Source organism: Mesocricetus auratus, unplaced genomic scaffold (genome assembly GCF_017639785.1).
Source record: "Mesocricetus auratus isolate SY011 unplaced genomic scaffold, BCM_Maur_2.0 Super-Scaffold_100018, whole genome shotgun sequence".
NCBI lineage: Eukaryota > Metazoa > Chordata > Mammalia > Rodentia > Cricetidae > Mesocricetus > Mesocricetus auratus.
In genome coordinates, this window is record NW_024429199.1 from 46,030,913 (window position 1) to 46,043,956 (window position 13,044).

Here is a 13,044-nt window from a genome sequence, read left to right on the forward strand (position 1 = left end):
GGCCAATCAGTTACAGTGATGTTAATATTAGATTAGACTTGATCCAGTTGCATTAGTAATGATGAAGTAAGTGAAGACATGAGGACAAGGGACAGTTCACCAGGTTACAGCAGTGCAGAACCTCAGTGTGCTCAACAGCAAAGCCTAGAGGCAGTGAAGCGTCTCACACCCAGATGGCCGGAGTTCGAATCCCAGCTCTAGTACCATTTATGAGCTCAGTCAGTCTCAAGGCAGGTGTTTAAACATCCTGTGTTCAACAGGTCTCCCATATTGACCACTGGGATACTAGTTATACCTTTTAACATTGTCATGTTAAGGACACCAATGCAATGTTGATAGTTCCTGGCCTCATGAACTCTGGAACCATTGTTATTCATAGTATTATTGCCTCAAATCATGGAAAGCAAAAAATGGAGTCCCAAGAAAATTTGGCATGTCAATAATCTTGTTAGGAGATATTTAGCTTCCTTGTCTCCCTAAAAATATATATCTATAAATACTCAAGAAAGAAAAAGATAACTACAGTAAAGTTTTAACCAAGCTGTTCTATCTTCAAAGTCATTGCAAAATCATCCAACATAAACAAATAAAATACAATCTACCTAACAAAACTGGGAAATAGAAAGAAAAAAACATATGAAAAATAAAACTAGAAACCTTAAAAATGAGAGACGTTAAATCAAGCATAGCGATACCTATAAATGACTTACATTAGCACATGAAAATACAGTCTTAGATCATATTGAAATACAAAAGTTGATAATTACATAGGGCACACCTACAAGTACACTGTTTTAAAAGGGAAAATCACCAAAATGTAAGTTTCAGTAACAAAGAATGGCTGTGATCAGTGACATGGGATTTTTTAAAATATATACTTAAAAATACAAGTAAAAAGTAGTACAGGAGGCATTCACTATGAATCAGGTGACAAGGTAAAATTATAGGGAACACTGAACCATATGTATCCAAGTGATGCAGCAGTCAACTTCCCATCGTGTGCAAAATGCCACTCCAAAAACACTTGAAAATGCACAGAGAGCCTTAAGAACACCATTACTCAGCAGCTATTCCATACACTTTTACTGGAATCAAATAAGTTGTGTAAATTGACAGGGAATATGAAGTACATCAGAGGTTTGTATGTACCTACACTTGTGAACCACAGCCTTGGGAAACCGTAGCCATGGATTCAGATTCACTCATACTCAGTAAACCCTGCAGAAAGTGCTCTGTTGCTTACCAGTAGCCCACATCCTACGGGTAGCAGAGATGAGCCTGTAGACTCCAAAAGGCTGGGAGGGAAGACATCCTATTGATATGGAGGGCATTTCTCAGGGGCCACTTAACTAGGTGATCACAGGAAGCTGGGCACATTGGGAAAGACTTGGAAACAAGGAAATTGACATTGTACTGGGATGGCCACTTCCGTCTGCAGTTAGATGAGTGTGTTTGTGTTGAGGCACTATCATGCTACCACCAGTCAGTCTGGCTGTTCTACTTGGAGGAGAGCTGGGCAAAAAAACCAGTCTCTTCTATGTGCATGATTCCCCATCCACCCTGTGAGTTCTCTGCCCTAGAATTCAGTCCCCATTCCCCAGCTGTATCCAGTGGTTAGAAGGTTGCTTCAAGGGTCTGGCAGGACGCCATGGTGTGATATTGGAGTTGAGGCATGCAGCAGTAGGGAGACAGACACATCTCTGCTCCTAAAGAAAGAGGCAAAGGGAGACTGGTTTCTGTGTTAAAAGATCCACTAGGGGTTGGAATAGCAGCCCTTGTTTTCTTGATGGCAGCAGTATTATACTGCTACCCATGTTCCAGGAAACCATATGTGACCCTAATTGCCTTATTGGGTAGTTATTGACATCCATATATAATCCCTATTAGGTTCTTGCTAGAAGTTTACACACCAATCTATTGAAATTAGTTTGGGTTTTCTTTCATTTGGTTCTTACACATGTGTTTTCAGTGTACCTAACTTGAACATTCAAGATCAAATGTGTCCCAAATGGTAAAACAAACAACAGCAAAACAAAATCAGCCAATTATTGTGTTCCCAGTGCAGACGGTACGTGACCAAGGCACTTGATGGTTGAGATTTGAAAGCTGACAATGTTACCCTCACTGCTAAGCGATCAAAGGCGCCTGCCACACTTCCGGTGACTGGGCGGGGGTCAGTCACAACTCCACGAAGGCCTGAAGTCTTTCTTCCCCCGAGCAGGGGTCAGTGATGTGTGATGGCCCGTGCTGTGTTCACACGGTGTTTCTTCTCTCTGCTTCCAGGTGGAAATTGAGAAGCTGGATTACCACCATTACCTGCCGTTGTTTTTTGATGGGCTGTGTGAGATGACATTTCCCTACGAGTTTTTTGCTCGGCAAGGAATCCACGACATGCTGGAACACGGGGGGAACAAGATCCTACCTGTCATTCCACAGCTCATTATCCCGATAAAAAGTAAGTGAACGGATTAAAAAAAAAAAAGGCGTCACTCAGTGTCTCACAGTGCCAAATTTGACAACTTGCTAATTAAGCAGTAAAACACAACAGACAGAGATGATCCCCAGGCTGGTGGGAACTTTTATAAATTGACTTATGAGGCAGGGCAACTGAAATCTCTGAGAATATTTCTCATCACTAATACTATACCATGACTTAACCACAAACAAAGCAAACCACATGCGAGTCATACTAATTTGAGATATAGCATGGTCAATGACATGGTGTTCAGACACTAACTTGTCCATTCAGAGGTAATTGTAGCACAAATTCTAATTAGTATTCATAATGAAGACCCAGAGATGGATATAGGGGTTAATGCTGAAGATCAGAGAAACAAAGCAGCCAGTCACTACCCATGCTCAGACCGAAAGGGCAGTCCTGTCCTCAGGCAGTGTCTCTAGGCTGCATTTGAACCTCAGACCTCACTGAACTCCCATCTCCTCCCACCTTATATTCCTCTCTAGTGTTGAGATTAAAGGTGTGGGATCCCAAGTGCTTAGACCACCTTTGTGTGAGCTCTGTTTCTCTTTTAGACTGGATCAATTTCGTGTAGCTCAGGGTAGCCTTGAATTAACAGAGATCTGACTGCCTCTGTTTCCCAAGGTATGGGATTAAAGGTGTACACCACCACTGCCTGGCCTCTATGGCTAACTAGCGTGGCAAGCTTTGCATTCTGATCTTCAGACAAGCTTTATTTGTTAGATCATAAACAGTATTACCACAGTAACATGTGTGGCCTTTTATGTGTTCTGAAACCAAACCCCAAGTTCTTGTTAAATAGCTCCTGTAATTTTTTAAGTTGAATAGAAATACAGTTTTGCCGAGCGTCTGTGAGGCAGTCGGGGTCATAATTTCAGGATCTGGTATGCAGAGAGTGGATGCTCAGCATAGGGAACTTGTAATCCACAGTGTGTCCCTGCAGTGACTCTAGGAGACAAGGCCCGTTAGTGTTTCTGTTCACAGCATGAGAGTGCTCTTCCTTCCCACCGTGGCTCAGGTGTGGGCCTCCAGCTTGCCTGAAAGCGGCCTCTTCTACAGCTTCCTGATGCTGTCCTGTGAGGTTCCCAGGAGCCAGACTAGGGTTTTGGTTGCCTTCCATCTCGTGTTCTTGGCTTCTGCTGGAGCTGGCAGCAGAATCGCCATAGGTCAGCCTGGTGTTCACAAAAAAGACTTAGAGAGGTGTGCCCATCCCCAGATGGAGAGTCAGGCCTGACTCCCTCACCAGTCACTCCCATGCCCTGTGTGGCTTGCTATGCCTCTTGCTGTCACTACTAACTAAAACCAGGAGGTCAGAGCCTCTGAGAACTCCACAAAGAATGGAGTTCTCTCTTTTCCTACCTTGAACGACCTCAGGCATTTCCACCTCCCAGATTTGGACTCAGCTGCCCAGGGTGGCAGGCCCGCCCCTTACCTCGCTCCCTTCATGTGCTGTGTAATCTTCTATCCGGGCCGACTGCTTCCCTAAGACTGGAAGGCCCTTTCCTGGTCTTCTAGGATCCCAGGGCCCACCTTAATTGTCTCCAGTGTGCTCTAGCCACACGGTGTGACCAAAGTGAGAACAAATTAGTTGGGCTCAGGATCACTACCCAGAGCCTCGGTTACTTGGTTTTGCTTATGGTCATCTTTTGTTGAATTGAAGTAAGTAATCATCATTAAGATTGGGACTTCAGCATTCAGCTCTCATCACTACGCACACAGAGTTAACTCTGAAACTTTCCTGAAGACTGGCTTTGAACTTCTGGAGAGATGGCAACATACCACCACACTTGTACCCAAGAAGGGTCAAGTGGCCTCGTGTGAAAAGGGAAGCCCTTCACATGGGCCCTGAGTAGCCAGCAGCAGCCCTTCCTCCCACCCACCAGCCACCCGAAGGAGTCTTGACGAGGCCCTCAGGAACAAGACAGAGGTTGAGTGACTCAGTCCTTTCCTGCTGGTGATTTGTTCTCTCCACTGGGCCACTTAGCTTAGAGAGTGCATGCTCTAGCTGAAATACCACATTTCTTTAAAAGATGATATGCAAGTTTCACAGAGAAACAAAAGGGGCCCAGAATGTTCTCTCCAGGAACCACCTGACCTTTTATTCCCACTCCCATCAGAAGAGAAACCAATTCCAGGTCTCTGCTGTACTCTTTCAGATGGGTGATAGATGGGGGCCTGCCACACTTCTGGGGGGTAGAAAGTGTGTTCCTATGTGATAATTTGATAATGTTTTTTACATTTAAAGCAGAGCAAATCAGAGAGTAGTTGACCCTAGATGAAGAGACAGTTAATCTATTTGATCTGTATTTGAAGACACATAAATAAATCGAAAGAAGCATGCATTATGAAGACAAAATTGATGGTACTAGCATACCCGAGGTCATTGGCTGATTGATAGTGGAAACATTATTAAAAACTCAGTAAACATGAGTTGTCAGGGGAAATTAACAAAATAGGATTTGATAGCACAAGGTTCCAGTAGTCAGGGCAATCTGTTCCTGGTGCCTGTCATTGCATGGCTGTCTAGGATGTGATCACCATATACCCATCCTGGTGCCTGTCACTGAAAGTCAAGCATCTCTCGGGGAGAAATGTTGGTTCACTATGCAACACTTTACATGTTTCAGCTCATAGTGGGGAACATGTGCATAAAATACATCTTTCAGGTAGAATTCTGGAATGAGGCTCATTGATCTAGAAACAGCTTGTGTATATAATTGGCATAGCATGTGATAGCTGTGTGTATCTTATTTTCAAACCATACTATTAGCATAATTGTGACTTTATCTAGGGGCAAAAACTAACCTTCAATAACCAACTAGCAGTTCTAATTAATATCCATGAAGAGAGAACAGGGGTTAACTCACTGTGAAGAAGAGATGTAGGAGCCATGCCTCTGTGTATTCCTAGAATCCAGGATTTATTTTATTTAAAAAATTACAAAATTGATAATTCTGGGCTGAATCATGGATGCACTCAGTGGGTCTAGTATTTCTAAACTGAATCTAAAAAGTAAGAATAGAATTATAATTTTCTCCCTTTTCCTGTTCAGGACTCCAGTTTTAACAGGCTTTAAAGAAGAAAACATTTCATGTTTTACAATAGGCAAATTAGCATCCTCTCCCTCTTCCATTTACATCACTTCAAGACACAGCTACCTCTGTTCTTCCTCTCCGTTGCCACTCTCATGAGCTATTCTGAGTTAGGAGCTCCGAAATACTCAGGCTCACTAAGGGAGTGTTCTGGCTGAACATCCCTGGGGTCAGGAACACAGCACTGACTGCTAGGAACAATGGAAAGATACTTTGTTGTGGGTAAGGATGAAGAAGGAAGAGTCCCCTAATATAGTCTGACCTGGGAATTATGGATCAATGTTTGATCTGCAGCTAAGACAAGAAAAATCCATCCCAACCTAGCAAAGTAGCCATAGTGAGCTTCTAGATTTTCTGCACATCAAACAGAAGAACAATTGAAAATGGAGCCGAGGAGAGGGAAAAGGGTGAGGAGCAAATGCAACTGTGTCTTCTGCTCTGGCAAACTGAAGAGCAGCACTCAGCACTGTAGAGGGGGTGGCACCTGTAAGCAGCATCTTGCAGATTGTATGTTTATATGCTGGGCAAAGTATACACACACACACACACACACACACACACACAGAGAGAGAGAGAGAGGGGGAGATAAAAAGAGAGACAGAGAGAGAGAGACCCAGAGACAAAGACAGACAGAGAGACAGAGAGACTAGAGACCAGAAGTCTCCAGTCAGCCCTAGAGTTCAGTGGAAGTAGTTAGCGGAAGAGTTTCACAGCTACAGGAAATATAAATCATTGTGTGGTTACTCAAAATCCAGGAAAACTGGACTCTAGGCCTTCAGAGTCCATAAATAAGGCAAAAGTCATCAAGCAGTGTATTAAAGAAAACTGAGGGGACAAAGAAGGGGCTAAGAACTAAAGCACAAAACAAAGATGATGAATGTGAAATTAGCTGTTCCCAGCTGGGAAATTAACTTTCAAATCTGCCCATGAAGCACAAAATATAATCTAAACATAAACTCCACTAAACAAAATATGACTTAAATATGAGGAAAAGACATTTTTAAAGGCACTAGACTTATTTTATTTTTAGGAAAGTAAATTTTGACATGGGGGTTCACTCATTGGATAAAATGCTTACCAGGAACATGTGAGGACCTAAGTAGTTTAAGCCCCTAGAGCCCCTGTGAAGCCTGGCGCGGTGGTACTTGTCTGCAATCCCAGTGTTCCTGTGGGGAGATGAGAGATGGAGTTGGGAGAATCCCGGGACGCTTGAGAGCCAGCCAGCCTGGCAAACACATCTGACAAGGAAACAAAAAGACTGACACAAACAAGGTAAAAGACGAAGGCAGGACACCCAGGGCTGACCTGTGACCTTCACATGTGAGCTACGGAGTACACATACCCATGCTCACATACAGGAATGCACACATGCACGTACACATATGCACACATCATACACAAAATTTTAAAGTAAAATTTAATTTTAAAGGGTTTCAGGTTAAAAAAGAATATTGGTTCATGTTAAGGAGCATATTCTCCATGAAGAGTTGGTCTTCAAACTCTGTGCCCTGAAAACTAAGGCATGGCATTTGAAGAGCAACTAGCTGCTTTGTCTCTGGAAGAACAGACCTCCTTACCAGGAGAGGTGATGCTCGTCGGTCCTCTAGGGTCTCCTCTTTGGCTTTCAGATGTAGAATCTCTACCAAGCAGTAGAGATTGGGAAATCTTGAACAGTACAGACATGGAGGGACCAGAGATGCCACACTTCCTTCAAGCTGCTGGCCATGGCAGAGAGGAAGCATAGGTCACTAACCACACACCGCCGTGGAAGCAGGACAGCAGGGTACAGGACAGCAGGGTGCAGAGTGGGCTGTGGGAAATGATGAAGGCTAGTTTTCTACTTTCTACTTAAGGAAGGGAGAGATCCTACCCTATTTATGATGTGCATGATTGCAGAAGTAAATAGATGCTCCGAGTAGCCATGCATGAACAAACAGATGGTACAGCATGTGATGTACACGGGAGGCACCGTCAAGGCTGTGTGCAAGAGGATGAAGGGAACACAGCACACGTTCCCTGCTGTGTCCTCAAGGAAACGGAAGAAGGGGTTCTCTCACCATAGAGGAAAGGAGCATGAGAGAGAGAGACTTGTTCTGTTCTGCGTTTGTCCCTCTTCTGGGTCACAATCTTCTTCCCCTATAAACATGCCTTTGTCCCCTTGCTTTTCAGTATAGTTACTTCAGTTTTCATCAAATGAACAATCTGCTTTACACTTCAGTCATCACTACAAGTCCTTCACCTGCAATAGTTAGGTTTGCCGTATGATTTGTCTTGGCATTCACATTGGCTCTTTTTTTGCCTGCTTGATTTCTGTATTTCATGGTTCTCCCCAGGTATCTTAAGACCTAGTAAGAGAAAGTTATTTTCCAAGTATTCTGATGGTCCATTAGTTTCATTTTAGAGTCGGTCATTCTTTGTCCCTCCATCTTGACACTCTGATGTCCCTGGCATGTGCCCTGGCATCCATGAACTTGTTGCTTGACAGTGTGTTTCCTCATAATTTCCATAGTGCATTCCTTCCAGCAACTTCCTGAATTTAGAAAAAATATATCTTTTAGTTCTTGGATCTGAAAATTCATAAAACTTGATTATTAGTTTTGTACATCTGTGGCTACATTTCTGTGTCTTAAAGAAAAAAGTCATACTTTGCCAGGCATCATGGTGCATGCCTTTAATGTCAGCTTTCAGGAAGGAGAGCGAGCAGATCTTTGTGAGTTTGAGGCCAGCCTGGTGTACTTTGTAAGTTCCAGTGTGTTGAAAGCCCTGTTTTAAAAAAGTTAAAATTTGTGTTTCATCTGCTATGATTTGTCCCCCCAATCTCTCAAAGCCTTTTCAATCTTTTTATTATTTCTGGTGATATACAATTTCTTGATGATGTGTTTTGGTTATTTTTCCATTAATCTTACTGGGAAATTTCAACTTAGAGGCACACATCCCAGTAGTAGACACTTTCATGCATTATTTCTTTGATGACTTTGCTCTTTTTTTTTCCTGCCTCAGAACTCCCAAGCAGTGTGTTCTACCCTCAAGCGGCCCCACACCCTAAGCCTTCTTTTCTCCAGTTTTCCATCTCTGCCTCATAATTCTGCACCCCAGAAAACCTCCTGGACTTCATCTCCCAAACTTAAAACATCTTATCTGTTTTTTCTTGTATTTTTTAATTAATATTTTCCTTTGTTAGTATACTGTATACTTACTGTATACTTACCTCTCAATGCATATAGTTCCTATCACTTTAGGTCACTTGTCCTTGAAGGGTGTTTTGTAGGCTTTGGGGCTGAGAGGGAAGAGTGCTTCTTGTCCTTTCACTCACTCACTACAAATGACGTGTCCCTTTGTCAGCGTTGAAGTTCACTGACACGACCTGTTAGTTACTGACAGACCACAATCTGATGCCCAGCTGGAATCTTGACTGTAACACTTAGCCACCACAATCTGAAGCAAATCACACTATTCTGTGTGACACCATTCCCTCACCTGGAAAACGCTGCTGCTGTGTGCACTAATGTCTCCTTTCTGACGTGCTGTCAGTGTGGTTTCTATATTTTATATGGCATATCTCAAAGGTTTGTATGCTTCAGGTTGATTCAATCTGATTATTTGTACTACTTTATTATCCTATTGAATTGAATGTGTTTATTCTTCTGCATCCTAGAATACCATCTCTTTATTGGCTGACTTTATTATTTGTCAGTCTCATGCACCCATGTGATGAGTTCTCACTTCTCTCTGTTTTGATGGATTAAGTCTGTCTGACTCTGTTACTTTTGCTCTGCTTTGTGTTTATGCTGTCCTGACTTAAATAAGTGTCTCTAGGGCTGAGGGTGCGACTCAGCAGCTGAGCACTCAGCACGAGAACTGAGGGGGCCTGGGTTCAACTGTCAGCACTGCACACAGGGAAACGGCACTCTGTTCAACTGTCAGCACTGCACACAGGGAAACGGCACTCTGTTCAACTGTCAGCACTGCACACAGGGAAACGGCACTCTGTTCAACTGTCAGCACTGCACACAGGGAAACGGCATTCTGTTCAACTGTCAGCACTGCACACAGGGAAACGGCATTCTGTTCAACTGTCAGCACTGCACACAGGGAAACAGCACTCTGTTCAACTGTCAGCACTGCACACAGGGAAACGGCACTCTGTTCAACTGTCAGCACTGCACACAGGGAAACGGCACTCTGTTCAACTGTCAGCACTGCACACAGGGAAACGGCACTCTGTTCAACTGTCAGCACTGCACACAGGGAAACGGCACTCTGTTCAACTGTCAGCACTGCACACAGGGAAACGGCACTCTGTTCAACTGTCAGCACTGCACACAGGGAAACGGCACTCTGTTCAACTGTCAGCACTGCACACAGGGAAACGGCACTCTGTTCAACTGTCAGCACTGCACACAGGGAAACGGCACTCTGTTCAACTGTCAGCACTGCACACAGGGAAACGGCACTCTGTTCAACTGTCAGCACTGCACACAGGGAAACGGCACTCTGTTCAACTGTCAGCACTGCACACAGGGAAACGGCACTCTGTTCAACTGTCAGCACTGCACACAGGGAAACGGCACTCTGTTCAACTGTCAGCACTGCACACAGGGAAACGGCACTCTGTTCAACTGTCAGCACTGCACACAGGGAAACGGCACTCTGTTCAACTGTCAGCACTGCACACAGGGAAACGGCACTCTGTTCAACTGTCAGCACTGCACACAGGGAAACGGCACTCTGTTCAACTGTCAGCACTGCACACAGGGAAACGGCACTCTGTTCAACTGTCAGCACTGCACACAGGGAAACGGCACTCTGTTCAACTGTCAGCACTGCACACAGGGAAACGGCACTCTGTTCAACTGTCAGCACTGCACACAGGGAAACGGCACTCTGTTCAACTGTCAGCACTGCACACAGGGAAACGGCACTCTGTTCAACTGTCAGCACTGCACACAGGGAAACGGCACTCTGTTCAACTGTCAGCACTGCACACAGGGAAACGGCACTCTGTTCAACTGTCAGCACTGCACACAGGGAAACGGCACTCTGTTCAACTGTCAGCACTGCACACAGGGAAACGGCACTCTGTTCAACTGTCAGCACTGCACACAGGGAAACGGCACTCTGTTCAACTGTCAGCACTGCACACAGGGAAACGGCATTCTGTTCAACTGTCAGCACTGCACACAGGGAAACGGCACTCTGTTCAACTGTCAGCACTGCACACAGGGAAACGGCACTCTGTTCAACTGTCAGCACTGCACACAGGGAAACGGCACTCTGTTCAACTGTCAGCACTGCACACAGGGAAACGGCACTCTGTTCAACTGTCAGCACTGCACACAGGGAAACGGCACTCTGCTCCAGTACACCTCACTGGTTTGTGACCACAGCACGCCAGGCTGTGTCTTTGGTCCTGTGCACATTTTCACTTCTTTCCATTCAGTTTCTTTTCATTTGTCATTATATTCTAAATGCTTTGTCGAGAATTTTTGTTTATTCTCTAACTCAAGGTACTACCTTAAAATCTATGAATATTTTAGTGTTGGCTTTTTGTGACTTAATTCGTGTTACCTTAAGAATAGAGAATACACCTTCTCTAACTTAGATTTTCTTTCTTTCTTCCTTCCTCCCTCCCTCCTTCTCTTTCCTTCTTCCTTCCTTCCTTTCTTTCTTTCCTTCTTTTGAAAACTCCAGTGTTTTCATTGAGCTCTAGAAAGCTGACCCATTGTCTATTGTCATAGTCCAGAACCCCAGCACTGGGGAGGTAGAGGGAAGGAGACCAGGATTTTAGTGTCAAGGTCGGCATCAGCTCAAGTTTGAGGCTACTGTCCCAAAGCAAAAACAAAATCAGACAAACGAAAGAAACTGTCATTTTGTCATCATCCCCAGATGAAAAGAAAGCCCGCCCATCCCCATGAGATAAACCTTAAAGTACTTGGTGCTGTGTGAGCATCTATCTGCAGGTCACCTGGGCAGCGGTGCTGTGTGAGCATCTGCAGGTCACCTGGGCAGCGGTGCTGTGTGAGCATCTGCAGGTCACCTGGGCCTCAGTGCTGTGTGAGCATCTGCAGGTCACCATTGCCGCAGCTCTCTCGAAGCATCCACTTAGGCAGCCACACAAGGGCCTAAGACAAAACTCAGAGAAAGCACCAAAGGCGAAGATCATATAAAACACGCTGAATGACCGGAATGTAAGCTGTGCTGGAAATCAGTCCTTAAAATGGTAGCCTAAACATTTCTATTTTGAAATCAAGATATGTGTTTGTAAATAATCATGAGCCAAGTTAGAAATCATAATTATTTACAGGTTAGAAATCATGTTAGCTGAACAACAATGAAAATGTTACATTAAAATTGAAACATTCACAAGAATATTTCCAGAAATTAGATTCAAATATATGCTTTTTGTATGATGTGGTAAGTCATTGACTTACAGGAAATATACATCCTGTAATATTTCCAAAGCACATTAAAGGGCCAAACCAAGTACCCATCTTATCAGTTATAGAGCATCATAAGAAACCAGTGGAAGAATGAATTCAAAGTGACTTTCAAGAAAATTAAGATTGAGATCAAAACTCAAATGTTGTTTGAGCTGACAGGAAAAGCCAGTCATAGTTTTTAAACCAAAAAAAAAAATAGGATTCTTTGATTATGATACAGGAAATTTTATCAATCAGAATACAGTGGGCTTTACAATAGCAACCAGTCCCCCAAACCCTAGGGACATAAAGCATTGGGTAACTTCAGGCAAGCATGGCAGCCTTCTCTCATAGGTTAGTGGGGGTTCCCCAGTACTACAGTCCCACAGGAACCTAGCCTTTTGGACATTGCTGGTCACAGCACCCAAGGAAGCAAGGTCTAGGGTGTCTCCCATAGAGAATACAACAGTTAATTGCCTCATCCTGAAAGTGACACCTCTCACTTCTAGTCTCCGCTCATCAGCCAGACTCAGTCTAGGGCTTGTCCAACCCCATCAGGACCCCAGAGTGCAAGCCTACCCCTCGACTTCGTGAATAACGTGCTTCAGAAGTTCTACAACCTTTTATGCTCCACACAAGACTGTCACTTCCAGTCCTGGTGGACAGCTAGCCCATGAGCTGCAGGCTCCCAGCTTCGCCTCCCTGTGGTGGACACAGTGAAGGTCCTTTCGTGGTGACTCCTTTCATCTCCCAGCCTGTGCCCATCATCCGCCCACGGGGATCTCCTCCCCGTGTGAGCCTTAGAAGCCAGCGAGGGCGGGGTTTGCATGCAGATTGCTAGTACAGCCCTGCTGCAGTCCTCCCCTGTTTCTCCCTACTCCCCTCTGACGACGCCTCAAGTCATGTCTCCTGACGCTCTCTTCTGCCCCAGACCATAGCCCTAACCCTAGGATAAAAAGCTTTCATCTCTCAAGCCCAGCTATGTGTGCTTCCCGCCCACCTCAATGACGTCCATGTGTTCCCAGGCTGTTGCAGCGGGTTACCTTGTCAGCTT

The 13,044-nt window shown here is 44.5% G+C and overlaps 1 protein-coding gene across 1 annotated transcript in view; it reads left to right on the plus strand.

The window, feature by feature from the left end:
* Positions 1-13,044, plus strand: part of Pacrg (parkin coregulated) — a 414,782-nt gene that overhangs the window by 217,735 nt on the left and 184,003 nt on the right. The window contains exon 3 of the mRNA XM_040758179.1: positions 2,284-2,455. Coding sequence (XP_040614113.1) covers positions 2,284-2,455 — 172 coding nt within the window. The remainder of the gene's footprint in view (positions 1-2,283; positions 2,456-13,044) is intronic.